This window comes from Drosophila albomicans, chromosome 3, assembly GCF_009650485.2.
Source record: "Drosophila albomicans strain 15112-1751.03 chromosome 3, ASM965048v2, whole genome shotgun sequence".
NCBI lineage: Eukaryota > Metazoa > Arthropoda > Insecta > Diptera > Drosophilidae > Drosophila > Drosophila albomicans.
The window spans coordinates 31037283-31058507 of record NC_047629.2 but is presented as its reverse complement, the minus strand read 5'-3'; the positions used below and the strand labels follow the sequence as shown (position 1 = coordinate 31058507).

At 37.7% G+C, this 21225-nt stretch overlaps 2 protein-coding genes across 2 annotated transcripts; one reads left to right on the top strand and one right to left on the bottom strand.

The window, feature by feature from the left end:
- Positions 1-11810: 11810 nt before the first annotated feature.
- Positions 11811-13908, top strand: LOC117569466 (trypsin eta). Its single transcript, XM_034250632.2, has 2 exons — positions 11811-12503; positions 12754-13908. Exons 1-2 carry the CDS (start codon positions 11811-11813, stop codon positions 13087-13089), a joined length of 1029 nt encoding a protein of 342 aa, XP_034106523.2. The 3' UTR covers positions 13090-13908.
- Positions 13909-17672: 3764 nt separating this feature from the next.
- On the bottom strand, positions 17673-20875 carry LOC117570889 (uncharacterized). Its single transcript, XM_034252786.2, has one exon. The coding sequence runs from the start codon at positions 20620-20622 to the stop codon at positions 17947-17949; it is 2676 nt and encodes an 891-aa protein (XP_034108677.1). The 5' UTR covers positions 20623-20875; the 3' UTR covers positions 17673-17946.
- Positions 20876-21225: the final 350 nt, after the last annotated feature.

The window sequence follows — 21225 nt, the reverse complement described above, 5'->3', positions numbered from 1 at the left end:
TGTTGTGTGACTGAACAAAAATTCTTATCTCCATTCCTATTTAATAAAAGGTGTGCTAATGAAATCCTGAATTTTTCAAAAACTTCAAGCTTTTATTTTGAAAACCTTTTAAAATGGTTCTGTCTTCTTAAGAGAAACTCTTAACACTACTATCCCACTATAATTCTCACAATTCAAAGAATAACATATAATATATACTTACTAATGCAATACTTATCAATATTAGATTTCGAAATAAAAACATTGATCTGTAGTCCTATTTACTTATACTCTAGAATATATTAAAATTCAGATACTCATATTCTTTGCAATTCTATCTAAAAACCAAATACGAGTAGAGTCTGTCGAATAGCTTTCAAAACTATTATTAATTAAATTGGCATTCTATACCTCTCCTATTCCATCTCCAATTCTTTATTTTCCACACCTGAGATGTCTCTTCTACTTTGATCATAGTTTCGAATTGTTTTTTTTTTTTTTTGTCTCCCGCGCCAAGCACTTTAAAGTTTATCTTGCATAATCTGTCGCTTCTGTTTTGCTTTTAATTCCCCAATGGGGTTTGCCATAAAAACTAGCTAGCTGGCATTTCACTTCATATCGTAAAAAGCTCTCCAAATCTGTTTTTCATTATGCGAGAGTACAAAATCTCAAAGCTAAAGCCTCGACGACAGCGGCTCCTCGAGCACTGCCCAACAGCAGCAACTTCATATCCAATGCCAACGCCGCGTAATGCATCATAAATTCACATTAACACTTTGCAGACATGTGCGTTATGCGGGGCCCCTTTGGGGCATCCACACACAGACGCCACTCCCACTGCTGTCTGCCCTCAGCCGCCTGTCCGCCCCCCTTCAACTAGAGGCTGCGTCTCTGCTCACATTTACGAGTGTGGTACTCATTTTCACTCCTAAAAGATACATTCAGTGCGCCATTTGTGTCATGTGTATGACTATATGAGTGTGTGTGTGTATGTTTGTTAGTACTCCTAGAACTGCATCTGTTGTCTAAGATTCTTTTTGCTTGTCTTCTCATACTCTACAGAAAAGTATTTTTGTTAGCCAAAGAAAACATTCTTCATAATTGAGTATTAAATTACCATAGATGATTTTAATTATTATTAAGCTAGCTCTTTAAATTGTATGTATATACAATTTATTCTTAAATTGGTGATAAAGAAATTCATTTACTTTAAATTGTCATAGATCACACTAATGCTTTTATTCTTTCTTTTTATTATTATTAAGTTAACCAATTACAAAATAAAAACGCGTTATTAAATTGGTGAATTAGCAATAGATACATTTTGACTTTACATGTAATCATCATTGGCGTGATATTTAAATATTAAAAACTTAGGCAGAAATATAGTAAAAGTTTTACCCGAATACTTAAAAGTCAGTGACAATGATGTATTCTTAAGAAGCTAAGAAATAAAATGTATTTGAATTTAGTTAGAAATTAGTTTTTTCACTTGAAAAAAATTACATTAAGACTTTTACCAATTATTGAAAATCAAGATTTTTGATTTAAGGCTTACTATCTGTAATTTAAAGATGAAATAGCAATGATGTTTCCTTAAATACCTTAGTAAATAAAAAAAAGGCTGGAATCAAGAGATAAATTGTTATTGTTTTTATAAATCTAATTTTATGATACTAAGCAAAGCATTGAATTTTTTTCTTCTTTTTTTCATGCATAAACACTTTTTGCATTTAAAGAGCATAAATGCATCGGTTTGAGGATTCCTTTTCTTGTTCTCCTTGCTTCATTTTGTGCGCATTCTGAGTATGCACTCAAGATTTTTGTGGCCTCTCGTTGGCCTCGTATAAGCGAGAGTTTGTGTGTGTGTGTTATGAGTTTATACAAAACAATTTTTATGATTTTGTGTATCTTTTTTAATTTTTTATTGCCCATTTTGAGGAAGCATTTGTACATTTGTCAAAATTTTTAGGATTTACGATCGACATCATCATCATCAACAGTTGCAACAGCAAAATGCGAACGGGAGCTGTGGCAGCTTCCAGACTTGCCCCAAGACGAGCGACGACAGAGCGGCAAGATTTATGTTAATTTGTTGTGATTTATTGAATGGTTTTTATTGGGCTTTTGGGCGGTTTTTATATGGCGGCGCCTTAAGTGGACTGTCAGCTGGCCCAAATTCAGCATTCAGCATTCAGCAAGCAACATTCAAACGCATTCACATGCTGGCAAAACACATTCAAATGTTCGAAATGTCATTGGACTAGCATGGCATGTTTTGGTTAATTGAAAATGCGTTGCAAGTTGGCACAGTTGGAGATATCCTGAGAGTCTGCGAGTTGTCAGACAGTCAACCAGGCGGACAGACAGTCAGACATTCAGTTGGCCAACACAGCTTGGCCATGATCAATGTGCGACTGTCATGCAAATTTAAATTTGTCCAAGCCAAACGTTGAAACCGGCACACAGTGAAAAGAATGGCGAAAAGGGGGCAAAAGGCTGCAGGCTTAGGATCGTGCCACGCAGACGCAGTTGCGGGCTAGACAAGCGGCAAGTTAATTTATGCAACACAAGAACAGCAACAGCAACAACACAAAGGCCCCAATAAAGGCTGAGCAGCACAACAATTGGGAAATTGTTTATGCGTCTGCGCAGACGCCGCGATGTTGCAGAGTTGCAAGCGTTGTTGCAAGGCTGTGTCGCGTTTAGTGTTAAACGCTTGATTAAAATTCTTGTAACTGCAACACTTTTGTGGCATGTGTGTTGTTGCTGTTGCCGTTGCCGTTGTCAGAGAAGAAACAACGTCTCTACGCGGGATCTTTATGGTGCGCCTGCCTTTTGTTGCTTGCAACATGCATCATGTTGTTGCTGCAGCCTCTTGTACCTTGCGGCGTTGTGGCATTGAGGCATGCCGTTGCCGTTGCTGTTGATGTTGTTGCCGCATGTTGCTCTTGTTGTTTTAATTGAATTGATTTGCATTTTTCACGCAGGCGTTGCTCATTCGGTTCGTTGTTTGCATTGTCTTCCCACTTTAGGGGTAGCTGCAAAGACTGGCGAAAGCAGGAAACGCTTTTGATTGAAGCTAAGAATTTATGTTGCAACAGAATTCATGCTAGTTGATGTGGCCAACTTTCTATGAAAGTTAAATCACTGCAGACGTATTTATAACATTTAAATCGATCATTTGTGCAATAAACAGTCGATTTTTCATTTGCCGCTGGCAATCAAAAATTATAATTACAAGTTTTTATTAAACACGCATTAACACCCCGAAAAATTGTTATTAATTAATATGTAATTGTAATGGCCTCACGACATGACAGGCCCACATGACTTGCCCCCTATCAAGCCGGAAGCATAAAGAGAGGCGGAGGCCGAGCGATTGGAGGTGGAGCCCACAAAACTGCCGCAGACTTAACAAATTAATAAACTGGACGCACGATAAAACCACATAAATCAATTTCAGAAAAATGCTAAACAATCATAAATAATAATTAAATGTTTACTGTAAAATACTCCCACTCCCACTCCCTCTCTCTCTCTTCTCCCTCCAGTCACGCAATTAAAAATTGCTCGTAGTTATTGAAATTTTGTGGTGCTGCATTGGTCAAACAAATGGCAGATAAATTACGGGAAATTACATAAAACTTAATTCAATTAAAGAGTGGAAAAGCGCAGCAACAGCAACGCCCCCGCTAAAGTAAATACTTTGTATCTCGCTTTAGTTTTAGTTTAAAAAAGAAAGGGGCGAAGAGAAAAGAAAGTGAGGTAGAGTAAATGCCGTTTGTATGGCTCGTTAGCTTGTTGTATCGCTTCCTGTTCCATCATCTTGCTCCCTCTCTCTCTGTCTTTCTTCCTCTCTCATTTGTAACGGTTTATTGCACAAAGGGTAGCAAAGCGTCGAGTGTCAGCACATATCTCCCTAGTGAACTTCCACCTTCCGTTTTCCACCACACATTCCACAGTCCACATCCACTTTGCTGTTCTAATTGCACATTTGTATGCCTAATCGATCTGTCCGATTCTATTTGTTTCAGCATCTATCAAGGAATTTGTGTGCCATGCTGATATTTTCCATTTTCCATTTTTTTCCTTTTTCTTTTTTTCTATTTCTGTCTTTTCTTTCTTTCTTCTGCGTTCTCTTTGCTCTCTGTAATTCATTCTGTTGACAGTTCTTTTCACTTGGCTTGGGCCAGGTGTCCGTTTGTACGGGTTACACAAATCAAGCGTGACATTTTCCACATTTCCTTTTTGCTCTCGATAGTTGTTATGCTAAATGGGCAGCTGGTCAAAGAAAACAGAAGAAAAGTGGCCATCTTTAAGCAAGCTTTGAAGGCTCAATTTGTTACTTTTATTAAGCTGTACTCAGTGACAGTTGTGGATTTATGATAAACTGCACAGTGATGAAACCAATTAAGCAAGATGTTTTTGAATACAGATGATGATGGAAAATCCAGTTTACTTTTTATTGTCTGTAAGAGTTTTAAGGTATAAGGTTAGGTATTATATCTTCTGTATAAGGTAACAATATTTGCAATATGGGAAGATAATTCGAGAATGATATATATTAATTTGTCAAAGCTGAGTCATGATTTTTGGTACATAATATAATTACTACAACAGTCTTTATAATTCCTGATATATTGTAGAAATTGTTTAAAAATATATATATATATATTTATAAATATTTTGTACAAAACGGCTGCTGCATCGAGATTTAATTGCGTTGATTAATAAGATGGTATATATGTATAGTATTGTAATTTATGCTACATTTTGAATTTAATAGTATATCGATATAAACAAAATATAACTTTCGGTATTTTAGAATATTTTCGGTTTATTTCCTTGGTATATTTTAAGAATAATTCCGATTTAAGAATAATATTAAATAAAAATAGCTTACGGGTTACTCACCGCGTCCACACTCAACTGTAAATTTCTTACTTTCTCCATTTCCTCCATTATTTCGTTTTATAATCAAATATATTTCATTAATTGTATTGATCTTTGCATTGATTTTAATCCCCTCTGAAGCCGGCTGCATCTAAGACTAACCTCATTTGCTTAACTTTATTTTATGGCCACTCAATTAGTAAGTGCTCGAAGTAAACTTTCGAATTCCCGACAGACAACAATCATGTCAAATATTTTGCAAACTAATCCGGCAAATAAACACGAAGGCGACTCGCGACATCGAGTGGAAAGCCCACATCATGTTTGATTTAAGCTTATGAAAAACTGTCATAAACGGCAATCAGGCGGCAAGCAAATACGTGCAAAACCTAAGCAGCTTATATTATCACTAACTAGAAACTAGTAAGAGTAACTAATTCGTGTGGCAAGGAAATCGAAGTGGAGGGAAATGTTGAAAGTAGCATTGAGTTTGGGCGATTGCGACGACGACGACGACGACTACGACGACGATTGCGTGTCGAACGAGGCTGAAACAGGCGCTGTGCATGTTGCTTCCTAAGTTGAGCATGTTCAAAGTATTCATGAATAGTACTCGTAGTCGAATTCGTATTCATATGCATTTGCAGCCCACATGCAATTGCATATTGTGGCACGCAATTAAAATCTTCATTAGCCGCGTTTAATTTCCACTTTTGATTAAAAATAATAAAAACTGAAGGAGAACAAGAAAATGATCAAGGGAGGGAAACGAAAATGAATACAACTTGTGACATGTGTCGTGGCCTTATCGGCATCTCTGCAGCAGGCCAACTCGAAGCTGGCCAACAGCAAGTGCCAAGGCAGGACTCAGATCTGAAGCTGGACACTTGAGAGGAGAGGAAGGGATGGGAGACGGAGACGGAGACTGGGGACTGAGACTGAGAACTGGGGACACTCTGCCTGATTAGCGTTGGCCGCTCGATTCGCTGCATTGGGCTCGATAAGCGGCTATCAATGCGGGCCTAAGTGACAGTTGACTTGTTTATCAATTGACAGCTTTTGCTGCGGCTAAATGGCAGGCACACACACACACACCACAACACACACTCAGACAGACTACAGACGGAGATTTACGTCGCAAAAAGTAACTGTTAATAAGCTTGTTGCTTGTGGCCTGTGAAAATGTTGCTTTTAATTAAAAGTTGTTGCCGCTTTTGCAATTGCGCCTCCTCGCCTCCCCTTTCCGCCCCTTGCCACGCCCCTCGATGCTGGCAACGCTGCGAGGGAACTGTCGGAATGTTTGTACATTTGTAGACCGCAGTATTTATACTTGTATTTTAAAGCCCGATGCTGTCAAGATAAAGAAGCCAACAGGCAGCAACATCGAACGCATGTTTAACAACAGTCTGCATTTTGGGAGACTCCAAGGAAACCAAAGCAGCAGCAACAACCACAGTAACAACTCGCACTTTTGCATTTATTTTTGAGACATGTTTAAAATGTTATCCTACGCAATTTTGGATAACTTTTTATTATGCATTAACGAATGTTACGAAAATGTTATTGTACCCTACACGATTGTTGTCTAAATTATAGGGTAATTTGAATATCACAAAAACTTAAATTTGCATAATTTACTTTTAATAAAATATAATTTAAATTTAAATAATTAGTGATTTCATTAGCCAAATAATACGCAGGTAATTAAGGTACAATACATTTTAAGTATGCACAGTTTTAATAATAAATAGTTTTACAAATATAGTAAATTAAGTACTATAAAATTTAAATGTGCAAGTATTAATTGTAATAACAAGGTTGATGGTTATTGTTATCATTAAGTAGAATACAATTAAGATATTTGTAAGTGAAATAAAAATGAATTTTAATTTTAATTTTTGATTTACGAGGGCGGCAGTGGGCGTGGCAAAAATTTAAAACAAACTTGATCTGCGTGCAAACATAACAAATGTTGTCGATAAAAAATTATAGCTCTATCTCTTATAGTCTCTGAGATCTAGGTGTTCATACGGACGGACGGACGGACGGACGGACAGACAGACGGACATGGCTATATCGTCTCGGCTGTTGATGCTGATCAATAATATATATACTTTATAGGGTCGGAGATGCCTCCTTCTACCTGTTACATACATTTCCTGTCGGCACAAAGTTATAATACCCTTCTACCCTATGGGTAGCGGGTATAATGATGCAAATTAAGTAGTATTTAAAATATAAAAATTCATGTCTTTATATTAAAAATATGTAGAAATATTGAGAACAACATATCGGTATATTTTTGAAATGAGAGATCGAGAAAAAATGTTGACGAAGTGAGGTGGAAGATTCGTGTAAAAACCTAGAGAGTCCAAAATGTGAAATTTAATTGATAAAAGTTTTCTGTTAATAGTTATAAGTTTAAAAGAATGACACTCGGAATATATCCTGACAATATATATATTTTTGTTTAATGACTGAACACCTTATTAGAAAATATGAAACCATACTCAAAAGGTACGTAATTGAAGAGAAAAAGAAAAGGTACGTGAATGAAGAAAAAAAGAAAAAAAAGTTAAGCCCAACTTAAACTTCACTGCTGAAGCAGATGAAATTAGCGTAAAAAAAATTTATAATTTTACATTTTTATATAGTAGAAAAAATTGCTGAGAGCTCACTGATCTTTTAAAATAAGATCACTTATTGTCTTAGATTAAATATAAATAATTGTTAACAAAAAATGTATCCTAACATTTTTTCTGTTATATTAATTAAAATATGTATTTTTTTAATTATGTTAGAAGTAAATAATACAATATCATTTATTGAACAATAATGAATGTTGGACTATTCAATATATTTGTTATAAAGAAAAAATGAAAGAGATTTTTACGTTTATTATATTTTAGCAATAAATATAATGCGATTTTAATTTATACTGGCCTCGCAATATATTAGAAATGCAGTATTAACTTTGAAGTAATTGGTGTCCAGCATCGTGTAATAGTAACTTTTGCAGTTTCAAGTTGGACCCCATCACTTATTGTTGTCTTGTTCTTAGCACGTTGTTGTTGTTGTTGTCAAAGAAGTTCGAGTTGAGTTGTATATTGTTGCTATACTCTTAGTTTATGAACTTGCCTGCCACATATAGGCGGTAGCTCTAAATGAGACCACAAAACTTGATGCTGCAACTTTTCTTTCTTTTTTTTTGTGTTGTTGAGCACCTTGGCAAGTTTATTACATTTCTGCAATTAAGCAATATTTCTTAGTCAAGTGGAAAACTCATTGCGGTTGGTCACTGTGGCAACCAGGGATTAGGATTACTTTTGCCTTAGTTTGTAGCAGTCGCATTCGCATTCGCATTGTGTTGCCAGAGTTCTACAAGATTTGTGGACTGACCACAGAGCCGAGGTACACTCTCGGCGCTCTCAAGTTTCCAAGTTGTGCTCATTAGACAGTTGGTCTGCCGCAGAGCTGACACCTTAATGAGCTGCCCTTGCCCCTCCTTCAACGGCATTTAGTTGCATGTAAATCTCACACAGATGGCTGCTCCACTTTCGAAACAACATCCATTTCCATAAATATCAATTAAGAGCACAAAATATCAAAAGTGACAGCGTCGGCGACAGCAAGACATGCAGCAGTAAGCTGCTGCCTCAGACTTGCAGCTTCAGCTCCACAGTTGCAACTTCAACATCAGCTTCGGAGCCTACTGGGCTTACCTGCTGTGGTGTGGGGTCAACCTACGCACCAGCAGCAGCAGCAGCTTGCATTTTATATAGTAGTATATAATTGGACAATTTACGGGCTTCTAGTTGCCCCTCCTCGCCCAGCTCCTTAAATTGATATCAAAAGAATGTAGAATGCGCTCCACTTTGGGTGTTGAAGCGTAGTAGAGCCAAGTTGTGGGCGTGTCAATGCAATTGATGCCACGTCAAGGTTCAATGAGTTGCCACAACAGTTCACTGGATTTATGGATTCATTTCCCCTCCTCTCTCTCATTCTTTTCTTTCTCTCTCTGTTGGAATTCAATTAGTCTGCACCCTCCCACATTTTGCTTAACTGCGACAAAACTTTTCCAACTGGGGGCGCAGCACGAAAATTCTGGCAACGCTATCCAATAAGAGGCTTACTAAGAAAATTATTATTAAACTGCTTTCACTAATTTTCAGGCGAGTGTCTCATTACGACATACAGACAGACTGACAAACTGACACTCGGGAAGTCCAACAGCAAAAAAATAGAGAGAAACAACAACACTTTCGAAGCTAGTTGGCAACAGTAAGCGTCCACTAAGCGTCAATATTTCATGCTAAGCCTATTAGAGATTATTGTGCCAGCTTACAAAGGCCTAAATGACAAGTGGCAACTGGCACAGCGTGTCCGAGGGGAGACCCAAGGGGGTGGACGCATATAAAACGCTCGCATTTGCATAATATTTGATACAAAACATGCTAAATGAACTATAGATTCGTTAGAATTCCAAAAAGGGAGCCCAGGGAACTATTTTGTTGTTATACCCTGTAGTCAACGATTGAGAATGGTATGATGTGGAAAATTGTTTTCAAAATTCAGAAGAGAAAAGTGAAGGGCTCGAGAATTTACATTTTACCATATAGATTATAACCTAGGGAGAAAACGTGTTGATTTATTAAAAAACAACTTGAATCGCTGGAAGTAAAAAACTCTTTTCAACTAAATCACAAGTAGTATCATGTAGTTTTAACCATAACAAGACAAGCAGCAGCTCAATTAAAACAAGTAAAACAAGTAAGAAAGCTACAGTCGAGTGTGCTCGACTGTGAGATACCCGCTACCCATTTTGAGTAAAAGCAATATATTTTGCGGTATTATTCTCAAAACATACCAATTATACTACAAAAATACTAAAAATATATTTTGGGGTATTATTATAAAAAATATATACCAAATATACTAAAAATACTAAAAATATACCAAATGGTATATTTGGTATATCGATATAGTACCGCATTCAAAATATACCATTGACGGCACAATATACCAGATTGTCGGCCAAAGCAAATTAGACCCCTAGTAAGTAGGCGTTTTGCCCATACAAAAGTATTTCTTTAATAACTTCCACAATTTTTATTTGATCACAACCAAATTTTCAGGAATCATAACTACTACAGTAATTATTGTATATACCAAAATTCGTAGCTCTAGCTTTAAAATTACACTTGTTATTCGATTTTTTTGATTTGCGGGGGCGGAAGTGGGCGTGGCAAAAATTTTGAAACAAACTTGATCTGCGTGCAAACATAACAAATGCTGTCGAAAAAAAATTATAGCTCTATCTCTTATAGTCTCTGAGATCTAGGTGTTCATACGGACGGACGGACAGACGGACAGACACACAGACGGACAGACGGACATGGCTAGATCGTCTCGGCTGTTCACGCTGATCAAGAATATATATACTTTATAGGGTCGGAGATGCCTCCTTCTACCTGTTACATACATTTCCTGCCGGCACAAAGTTATAATACCCTTCTACCCTATGGGTAGCGGGTATAAAAAACTACAGTCGAGTGTGGTCGACTGTGAGATACCCGCTATACATTTTGAATAAAGGCAAAATATTGCGGTATTATTTTCAAAATATACCGAAAACACTGCAAAAATACTAAAAATATACCAATTGATATAGTTGGTATATCGATATAGTACCACAAAATATACCACAGACGGCACAATATACCAGATTCTCAACCAAAGCAACTAAGACCCCTAGTAAGAAGGCGTTTTTGCTTATACAAAAGTATTTCTTTAATAACTTCCACAATTTTTATCTAATCGCAACCAAATCAATCACAATTACTAGAGTTTTTATGGTACGTACCAAAATTCTAGCTTTAAAATTACGCTTGTTATTCGATTTTTGTTGATTTGCGGGGGCGGAAGTAGGCATGGCAAAAATTTGAAAGAATCTTAATCTGCGTGCAAACATAACAAATGCTGTCGAAAAAAATTTTTAGCTCTATTTCTTATAGTCTCTGAGATCCAGTGTTTCATACGGACAGACGGACATGGCTAGATCGTCTCGGCTGTTGACGCTGATCAAGAATATATATACTTTATAAGGTCGGAGATGCCTCCTTCTACCTGTTACATACATTTCCTGCCGGCACAAAGTTATAATACCCTTCTACCCTATGGGTAGCGGGTATAAAAAAAAAAAAGATAAAAATAAATATTGGAGTCTTGCTTAATTTCCCAACTGTATAACTATTATTATTATTAATTTATTGTTATATTTTATTTATTTATTCTATATATAACTTATTTTTTATTATAAATATCTAATTTCCTATACTGAAATGAAATTTTATATTATGTATGGATGGTCTTTACTTTCATTTTGTTGGGGAATACAATTATATATAATATTATAGAGGGAACTTTCTAGTCGATCATATAAATATGATATATATATGGCGTAAATACGCCAGCAATGTTGTTTATATTGTTGTAAACTTATTAAAAAATGCTTAATTGCAGACAAATTGCTGCAACTTCCAAGAAACTGATTAAAACTCGATACGGCTTAAACTTGGCTTGTGAAAATGTGAAAATGTTGACGAACCTGCGGCTGTTATGACAATGTTTACACCTTACCGTCGCAAACATTTCATGAATAGATTTGTGCTGTAGTGTGTAAAATTGCTGGCTAACTTAAAAGTGAAAAGTTGGCACATGGATGGTGGTCTGCTTTTGCTTAATGAAAACTGGTCAGGAGAAACAAACGCTGCATACTTATTCTTCATTATAGACAACAGACAAAACAGGATTGCAAAGTGGAGCAATGCTAAAACAGCATTTGGTTGCCTTGCCAGCTGTTCAGATTGTGCAGTAACTCTTTTGTGCTCATCACGATGAGATTGCAGCTCATCTGTTGTGTGTTAGCAGTATTAATGTCTTCTCTGCTGTTGCTCAACAGCGCTGCCGAGGAGCTCAAAGTGCAGCCGATGCCTAAAATCAAGAGGCAGAATAACTTCTTTCAGTGGCTCGCTTCGATACTGTTTCCCATCAATAGACCGACAACAACCACAACTCCATCAAGTACAACAACTAGGAGCACAACATTAGCAGCCACAACAACTAGGACAACAACCACAACTGTTTCTCTGGAGGATCGCGAGTGCTTGAGTTGCCGCTGTGGCTTGATCAACACGCTGCGCAAGATCGTTGGTGGCCACGTGACGCGTCGTCATCAGTATCCCTGGATGGTGGCCGTGCTCTTCTTTGATCGCTTCTACTGCGCTGGTTCGCTGATCAGTGATCGCTATGTGCTCACCGCCGCCCATTGTGTGGAGGGCGTGCCGCCAGAGCTGATCACGTTGCGCTTCCTCGAGCACAATCGTAGCGATAGCGATGCGCTGGTCGTGGAACGACGTGCCATCAAAGTGAAGCCACACGAGCTGTACAATCCGCGTAGTTTCAACAACGATATTGCGCTGATCACACTCGATGAACCCGTGAGCTTTGAGGGACGCATTCGTCCGATTTGCATGCCCGAAACAAGTGGCGACTTCGATGGAGAACCAGCAATAGTCGCAGGCTGGGGAGCAAGAAGAGAAGGAGGCTTTGCCACCGATACGTTGCAGGTAATTGCACTTTCACTTTTGGTGCGGGGCAAGAAACTAATTGCAGGTTTTTTGCAGCGATGGATTAAACTGAAATGGAAAATTAACTTATCCATCAATTTCTCGATACCCTTTTGCTGCGCATTCAGATACGCCTTGAGCTTCTCCATTACCTTTAAGCCTCGCTTTAAACTCAAGCTGCTGCACAGTGCCTTCCTTTAAATATCCATTCAATTCCCCCCAATTAATTATCCCGCTTTTCCACCCACAGGAAGGCGATGTGATTGTGCTCAGTCAAGAAGATTGCCGTAACTCGAGTCTCAGCAGCTACAAACCCGGCCAGATCACCGACAACATGCTCTGCGCCGGCTACGTGGGCGATGTGGCCAAGGATGCGTGCAGTGGCGACAGCGGCGGACCACTTCATGTGCTGCTCGACGAGCAGCCGGGTCAATATCAGCTGGCCGGGATTGTCTCTTGGGGCGAGGGATGTGCCAGGCCGAATGCACCCGGAGTTTATACCCGAGTGAATCGATATCTTCGCTGGATTGCGGCCAACACAGCTCACGCCTGCATGTGCATGCCACTTGCCGAGGAGGATTACTAGGATTACTAGCACTAGCAACTGGGAGCTCATCTGTCAAACTTTTCGACTGCCCAAAGGCAACGCACGAAACTTTGAACGTCGCTGTATTAGAAAATTGTTGCATAAACTACTTTGACTCAATTTGCGTGCCATTCATTTTCCCAACAGAGGATATCCATAACCATAACCATAACCGTATCCATTGGCAAATAAAAAAGCAATTTGAAAGTGGGTTAGCTACCTCAGGAACTTGGCATATTACAATTCACATTCTCTCTCATCTCCAACTTGCAACTTTTCGTGGCAATCCTCCCGCCTCTCTCTAGTTTTACACACATACATACGCATAAATAAATCCCAATTTGCCGCATTTCAACTGCCGCCGCATGCGAAATATTTTGTGCAATTGAGATTGTTATGCATTTTGCATTTGCGCAAAATCATAAAAGCCATACCGAAAACTCCCCCTCCCGAAAAATCCACTAGCAAGGACACATCGTCCTTCCAACCGACCACAGGAGCAACTTTTTCACTCTCTAGATAAATTGCTCGAAATATTTGTGGCAAACGTTTGTGTCTGCATTTGTGTGTGTTTTAAAGTTGCAACTTGCTGCACAGCAAAGTGATAAGCATAACTTTCCGTTACTCGAAACTACCTCTTTACTTTCTATGAAGATTTAATTCCCAGCTGCCTCTAATGGAGAACTATGAATGCCCTCGAAAATAAAATGAGTTTGGAAAGTTAGACACGAGCTAAAACGGGTGATTTTCCCTTCTTGAAATAGAATATCTTGATAGCCACCTTTTTATATTATTATATTGTATTTACAATTCTTTAGTTACGGCTATGTAGTATATGAATGTGCAATAATTCTAGTAATAATTTATATTAAATAAAACTGCAAATGAGTAAATAAATCAAGAATATAAAAATCTATACAAATTATATAAATATAATTGAAAGAAATGGACAAAAATTATACTTTAAATTATGGTAATTATGGTTGTGTAAAGAATTGAAAGAAAAAAAATAAATATAATAAAGAAATATATTATTCTGGCACTACGAAGAGTATTTTCAAGTAAAAAACTAACATATACAATAATATGAAATAAAATATTAAATCCTTTGCCAATAGAGCATAAAAAAGGAGTATCTGAATTCGCAAATGAAATGAAACCTGTTTTTAAATGCTATAAAAGCTATTTGGAACTCTCTTTCAACATTATTGATCTGCTCTAACTGTAATATTTTTAATGATTTCTCGGGAGTTTGATATTGAGACTGTAAAAATAACTTGTTTTACGAAGATTTGGCAGTATTATTAAACTTACCAGTTTAATGTCTTTTGAGCTTCACCGATTTCTACTGTTAAGGTTTTAGAGACGAAAATACAAGTTTTTCTGAGTCGCTTTTTGTGTTCACATTACTCACTTTTCTGGATAAGCTTTAAAGCATAGAATCTATAAAACTAATTGAATTTCTTAACTGCATTTTTTTATTATTGCTGAGGTGTAAGTGTGAGTTAAGATTACAAATCGAAATCCAGCACAGCTTTTCAGCTTTTCCCAGCCAAGTGTAACTGTTTGGCATTAAATCAGAAAACAGAGACGTATTACCAAAGTCGAAGACCCGCTTAAGTCTCACATATCGGAATCGGAATATGCAAATAGTCTGTGGAGCACAATTTCCTTGCATCATTAAAAGTCTTTACGACTTCATATTAAAACTACACAAACTCTAAACCGTAAAGAAAAGCATTTATACTTTGCCAATAAATTTGTCTCACTTTTTTTTTGTTTTTTTTGGGGGACAGAGCACATACGCAACCGCATATATAACCGCATATTCGTATGCTCATAAAGATTTCCTACTCAAAGCCATAAAGCAGTCTCGGAGTCTTGTCTTAAACTTAAAGTACGACTGGCCTGCATGGATTTCCAGCTAAACGACAAATAACTTGGCATTTAATAACTCTACGGGCATGACTTTTGCTCTCACTCCCTCCTTATCTCTCCCTCTCACTCTCTCGCTCTCTCTCTCTCCGTCGCGCTCTCTTTCGCTGTCTTCACATTTCGCTGTTCTCCAGTGGCTTCATTATTATGCGACGAGTCGACTTCAGGGGCATCATAATTTAAAAACTGCGCTTTGTCGCACAACGAATTTATGTGCTGAAATTAAAGCTGAGGTTGAACATCGAACTGAAGGTTTGGGAGTATGGTAGCTGAAAAAGAAGAAACAACTCTTGAAGTGGCAACAGAAAAATATTTGTAAATCATGGAATATTTGAAAAAGATTTCAAACTTAAGCGGATTAGGAATTTTCCATTCAAAATATCATATTAGAATAAAGCGTAGAAATAAAAAAAAAATCATATCCAAAGGGACTATAAGATAACTTTAATATATTAAAATTTATAATTTACTTTCCAGGTTCCAGGAAAAATAATTTGAAATAACGAAAGTTTTCAAAATTATTTCAAATAAAACGGTGTATTTAATTCTCCTTGTAGAATACGTCAACTTGATGTTCATTTTGTATAATTGCAAATCTAAAGGGAAGACTTATTTTTAGACTACTTCACTTAATCTTATTCAAATGAAATTCAGGTCTATACTATGGAGTTAAAATGTCGGAATATTTCAAAAAGATCTAAAATCAAAACGGAGAGAGTCCATAAATCTGAGGATAAGTTAATATATCATATAATCGATGAATATTTCAAAAAGATTCCAAATCAAAAAGGATTAGGATTCGTTCTTTTCAGAGATCACATTGAATGTAAACATATAATACTAAAGACTATAACTGACATTTCAGATTAAAGGAAAGATACATTTGGAATTCAGCATGCGCTCAAAATGTATATTTGATATCAAATTTAATAATCATGTGTCATGTTCATAATTGGAGACTCCAATGATGTCCAATGATTTCACTAAAAAAGAGAATCTCGCCAGTTTCTGGGAACACAGACATGACACATCTCATTATGAGGCGACTCTCAATTGATGAAGTCTCTTCGTTTGGGCCACAAACATTTGCATGGGCTTCCATCCAGATTGAGTTCCATTTCCCTCACTCACAGTTCTTCTCCGATGTTGTTGCTGTTGTTGTGTGTATGTCGCTGTCAGAGCATTTTGTTTATGATTTTGTAGCTGTCATAAAGTTATTAAAAGTATGTGACATTTTTATGACATTATGACGTCTTGACTCAAAGCCGAGAGACTCCCAGAATCCCGCGTCATGTTGTCCCGAAAAAAAACACAACGAGAACAAAAAAAAAAAAAAATCGAAATGAGAAGAAATGCCACTTGCTTTTGTTTTCATTGGGGTTTTGCAGCTTTGCCATGAAATATGATATCAAATAAAAAGCAAATTAAAGACGATAAAAATCGTGTCTCGCCTCACGCTGTGCCTTATAAAAATACATTTTCGTCTCCTCGTTCCTTCCTCTTTTTATTTATTTTTTTTTTGCGCGAAATCGAAGCCAAAGGCGACCTGTCTTTAAAATTGGGCTTCGCTTTGGATCTGGTCGGTAGTTGCTGGTTGCTGTTTGCTGTTGTTCATCTTGTTATTTGGTGGCTCATAAAACTTGTAAACATCGCACTGATTGTGCCTCCGTCAAACTCTGTTTCTCTCTCTCCTCTCCCGATTTCCTCCTCGAAGTTAGCTGCTTGTTTTTTGTGGGCGTTAAATGTAAAGATATTTTCAGTCAGATTATATTACAGTTTCATTGGGAGTTTCAGTTTCAGTTTCAGTTTTGATAGTCCGTCTCGTGGTCTGTTTGGTGTTGTAATGAGGCGAAGGCGTTTGAGATCTGATTAGGCGATAAGCGTTTTACTGCCCAGTTCTCCATAATATGTGTTCCCAACGTTCCCTTCATTCACATGGTTAGCACTCAACTGCATTATGATTGAAAAAAATGAAGGCCATTATGCCCACACGGATTTGCCTTCGCTCGATGTTTCCACATTGTTATTAGACTCATTTTGATAAATTCGACATTTCCATATAAAGCAGTTTTATCGTTGGTTTTTCGATCTGATTTATTCTTAAAGATGGTGATTGTGAGATTCAGAGCGGATTTTTTTTTGATGTGTCATGTGTCCGATATTTATGGTTTTTATAGATCTACAATAAAAATTATAGCAAGACATCCTCGTAATGCTAGCACTATTTTGTGTTGAATAGACAACCAAACCAAAAACTTTTTCATTTTTGATATTCACTATGTTTGAGTAGCCGAAATAATACATGTAGTCCTTATTATTTTAGTTCTATAGAATTTTAGAATACGTCACTTGCTTTTATTGAAAGTGATTAGCGGGTTTCTAATTTATAATAAGTGAGCATTCTCGACTACTTACTTTTTATGTTTTGATTTTCCTCCCAAGATACGATTTTATTCGCAATTTATAAATTTCAAAATAAAAGCATTTAAATTGACATTAATGATAATTGAAAAAAAAGGATATTCATATTTATTTTATGTCACTAGAGATTAAAAAAATTATTTCAAATTATATCAAATGATATTTTACTTAATCTATAAAAATTTCCTATCTTTCCTTAAAAATTTGTAGCAAATTAAGTTAGTTTTAGCTTTAATTGTTGGTTTTCAATTATCACAGAATTATCTTTGTTGATTATACAAGTTGCGAGATCTTCAATTTCTTCTTTATTAAGTTTCAGTTTATAATAGTGCTCTGGCACACTGACAAAAATTATGTATATCTTGTATTAAATTGGTAATATAATCTATTTTCTAATAATTAACCATTAAAACTATATATATTTATAAAGTTTAATATATTTCTAATTACTTTCTTTTGTAATACTTCGAGGCAGTTCGACTTGCCTTGAGTTCTTGCTTATTATCTCATTTTTGAGTTGCGCAGACCGTAGCGACTTTTCTTGGAATCCGGCTCATCAGTGTCGACTTTAGACTTCACGTTCTCCTCTTTGGCTGAAGGGGAAGTTGCAATTTCGTTTTCTCTTTCTGTTGTCGATTTCATTGCTGCATACTTTCGCTTCAGATCCTTTGTGACCCCTTCGTTAATTTGTTCATTGTTCATCGGGATCACTATTTTAGTCTCTACCTTTGTCATCTTGTTTATCTCTTCTCTAGCCTGTTCTCTACTCCTATTGTGCATTTTTTCTTCTTTCGACATTCCTTTATTCTGCAGTTCTTCTATAGCCCGCTCCTTGCTCATTTTATTTATCAACTCCTCTTTTTTCAGATAATTTTCTAGCAACTCCTCCTTATTCACTTCCTTGTTCAACTTCTCGACCTCTTTTATGACCAGATTCTTATTCAGCAGTTTGGCCTCTTCTGTAATCGGTTCTTCTTTCAGCTCCTTTGGTTTTTCTTGGATTAAATTTTTATCTAACTTCTTGACTTCTTTAATCAGTTCCTTATTTAGTTCCTTGGGCTCAACAAGAATCATTCTATTCTCCAACTCCTTGGCCTTTTCGTTAATCGGTTCTTCATTCTGTTCTTTGACTTCTATATTAGTTTCATTACTCAGCTCCGTAGGGTTTCCTATAATCATTTTCTTGCCCGGCTCCGTGACTTCTATACCATCTTTATTTGGCTCCATGGGCTTTACTATAATAAACTTATTTTCTAGCTCTTTAGTCTTTTCATATATCGGTTCTTTATTTAGCTCCTTGGGCTTTACTATAATCAGTTTCTTCTCTATCACCTTGATGTCTTTAACCGGTACTTTGTTCAGCACCTGAGGCTTAGCTATAGTCAGTTTTTTGTCCACCTTTTTGATCTCCATACTCATCAGTTCCTGGTTTGGGTCCGTTGTCTCTATTTTGATCAGTTTCTTATCAAGCTGCTTCACATCTCCTTTAAGGGGTTCTTTATTCAATTCCTTGGGCTTTACTTTATTCAGTTCCTTCTCTATCTTCTTGACTTCTCTTTTTATTGGTTTTTTATTCATATCCTTGGGTTTGTTGTGCAGCTCCTTGGCCTTTTCCTTGATCGGTTCCTTGCTCAGCTGCTTGACATCTTCTATAATCGATTCCTGTTTCAGTTCCTTGGGATTTACTATATTCAGTTTGGGATCCATCTTTGTCAACTCTTGGTCCAGCTCCTGTTTGAATTTCTTGGATAATTCCTCCATCTTCTCTTCCTTTTCTTTTTGCTCCAGCTCCTTTTCTTTTCCCTTTTCCTTGTCTGCACCGTTATCATCTACTTCGGACACAACACCGCATAGTTCCTGCATAACCTGCTCGAGCTCAAAATCTTCGGGAAGTGAAGTCTCCACCTCAGCCACTGGCTCCTCTTCAGTCTTAACCTCCACAATTGGCGGAGGCGATGTCTCCTCGCTCTTTTGGCTCTCCAGCTCTTCCTCGTCCTCGGAATACACAATGCCAATGGGCAGGTTCTGTTGAAACGAGTTCGCTTTGCTGGCATCCACTACAATGTCCTTGTAGCCGCTATTCCTCGGGCCAAAACGTGGCAAATATTCCGCAAAGAACTCGGCAATCAACGCTGGATCCGTCGTTCCATAGTATCCAGCATATTCTGGCGCTGGCGCCGCTTCAGCCTGTAGCACTGTTTCCCGGGGATTCACAAGCTTGTGGGCCAACTCCTGTGTCAACAACTGCGCCGACTGTCGACTGTTGCAGATGCGTCCGCGACGTGGCAGCAACTGATCCGCACTCGGTTCCTGTTGGTGAAGCAGTCGCACATCGTTGTGATAGAGCAACAAAGTCTGGAAGCGAGCACGCGCCAACTGCAAAGCCGAATACGTTACGTCCGTTGAGTCCAGCTCCCACTTGGGTGCGGACAGCAGCAACATCTGATCGGGTTGTCCGGCATTGAAGTTCTCATGCAGATAGTACAACGTGGGACGCGCCTCAGCGTGTTGCAAATGCTGTTGCACGCGCTTGAAGCCAATGTCCAGCAGCTGTTGTGTGAAGTGCTGCACGTTGAGACAGCGAAACATGCTCTGGGTGCCACTGAGATGCTCCTGCAATCCAATGTAATCCACCTGCAACTGTTCGCCACTCGCTGACCAATTGAGAAATGTCACCAGTGGACTGCTCGCTGCCAAGTGGAGTTTGTGCACAAAGTTATGCTTGAGCAGCGCCTGCCGCACCTGTTGCAACTCTGCCACGCTGCACGCTGAAATGTCCAGCGATTCCATGGGCTCGGGAGCTGCAGTGGTTGCCATGGCTGGCAGATCATTGAAGCTAATTGTGATCTCTGCGGTTGATAGCTGTGGATCCAGTTCGCCATTGAGGAACTGACCTTCTGGCACACTGATTGTTATCTGTGGAATCGCTGGATCCGGGTCCTTGCTGTGTTTAGGTGACGACGAAGCCATTAGACTCTCCATCAGTTGCTCATGCGTCAGTGGCATATTGATGTCCGTGTCCATGAGAAGTTGTTCCGCAGTGACAGCTCCGGTGTCATTGTTGTTGTTCTCGACAACCTGGGGCATGCCACTCAACGAATTGAAATACTGCAGAAAGTCTAGTTGCATATTGTCCCCTGCATTGGGTTCCTCCGCTCCCATTTGATTTCCATCCATTGGTTGGTACTTTGGATCCCAGTAAATAAAATTAGTCGAGCTTATTTCAAACAAAAAGTCAAGGGCGTTTCTTTTTTTACGACCGAATCGCACACTTGTCTCGCATGAATGAGTTTGTTTTTTGTTTGAACCTCCTTAATTCTCATAGGACCTGTCAAGCTAGTCTAGTGTTGGTAAACGCCCAAAAAGTATATCGATAAACTCAAAGTTCAGATGAACAAAATCTGTCAAATTCGAGTTGAGTGTTGAAAGAACTTTAAACGAAAAAAAAAATATAATAAATTATGTAAGTTAATTTTGCCGTGTTAGTCACTCGATTTGCCATTAGAATATTTATGTTTTACTTTCTAAGAAGTCAACTTTATCGACTTAGCAACGTCGCCCTTTACTGTCGTGTCTAGAAGAGGCAAATAAAAATAAATGGCTAAACTCACCGAGTAACAATAAGAAAGTATTGAACATAGAAGTGATTGACGTGGGAAATACCCTGTACATGAGCTGACCTTTTCTATGTATACATATATGATTTCAATTACAAAAAAAAGTGTTTATCAAATTCTGTTAAATACAAATGTTTTTTCGGTAATGTTAAACAAAAATACA

What these genes read in the sequence shown, in the direction of transcription:
- LOC117569466 (XM_034250632.2), top strand. Translation starts at nt 11,811, where the DNA reads ATGTCTTCTCTGCTGTTGCTCAACAGCGCTGCCGAGGAGCTCAAAGTG. An exon ending in TTGCCACCGATACGTTGCAG is followed by an intron (nt 12,504 to 12,753) that starts GTAATTGCACTT and finishes TTCCACCCACAG; the next exon opens with GAAGGCGATGTGATTGTGCT.
- LOC117570889 (XM_034252786.2), bottom strand. Translation starts at nt 20,622, where the DNA reads ATGGATGGAAATCAAATGGGAGCGGAGGAACCCAATGCAGGGGACAAT.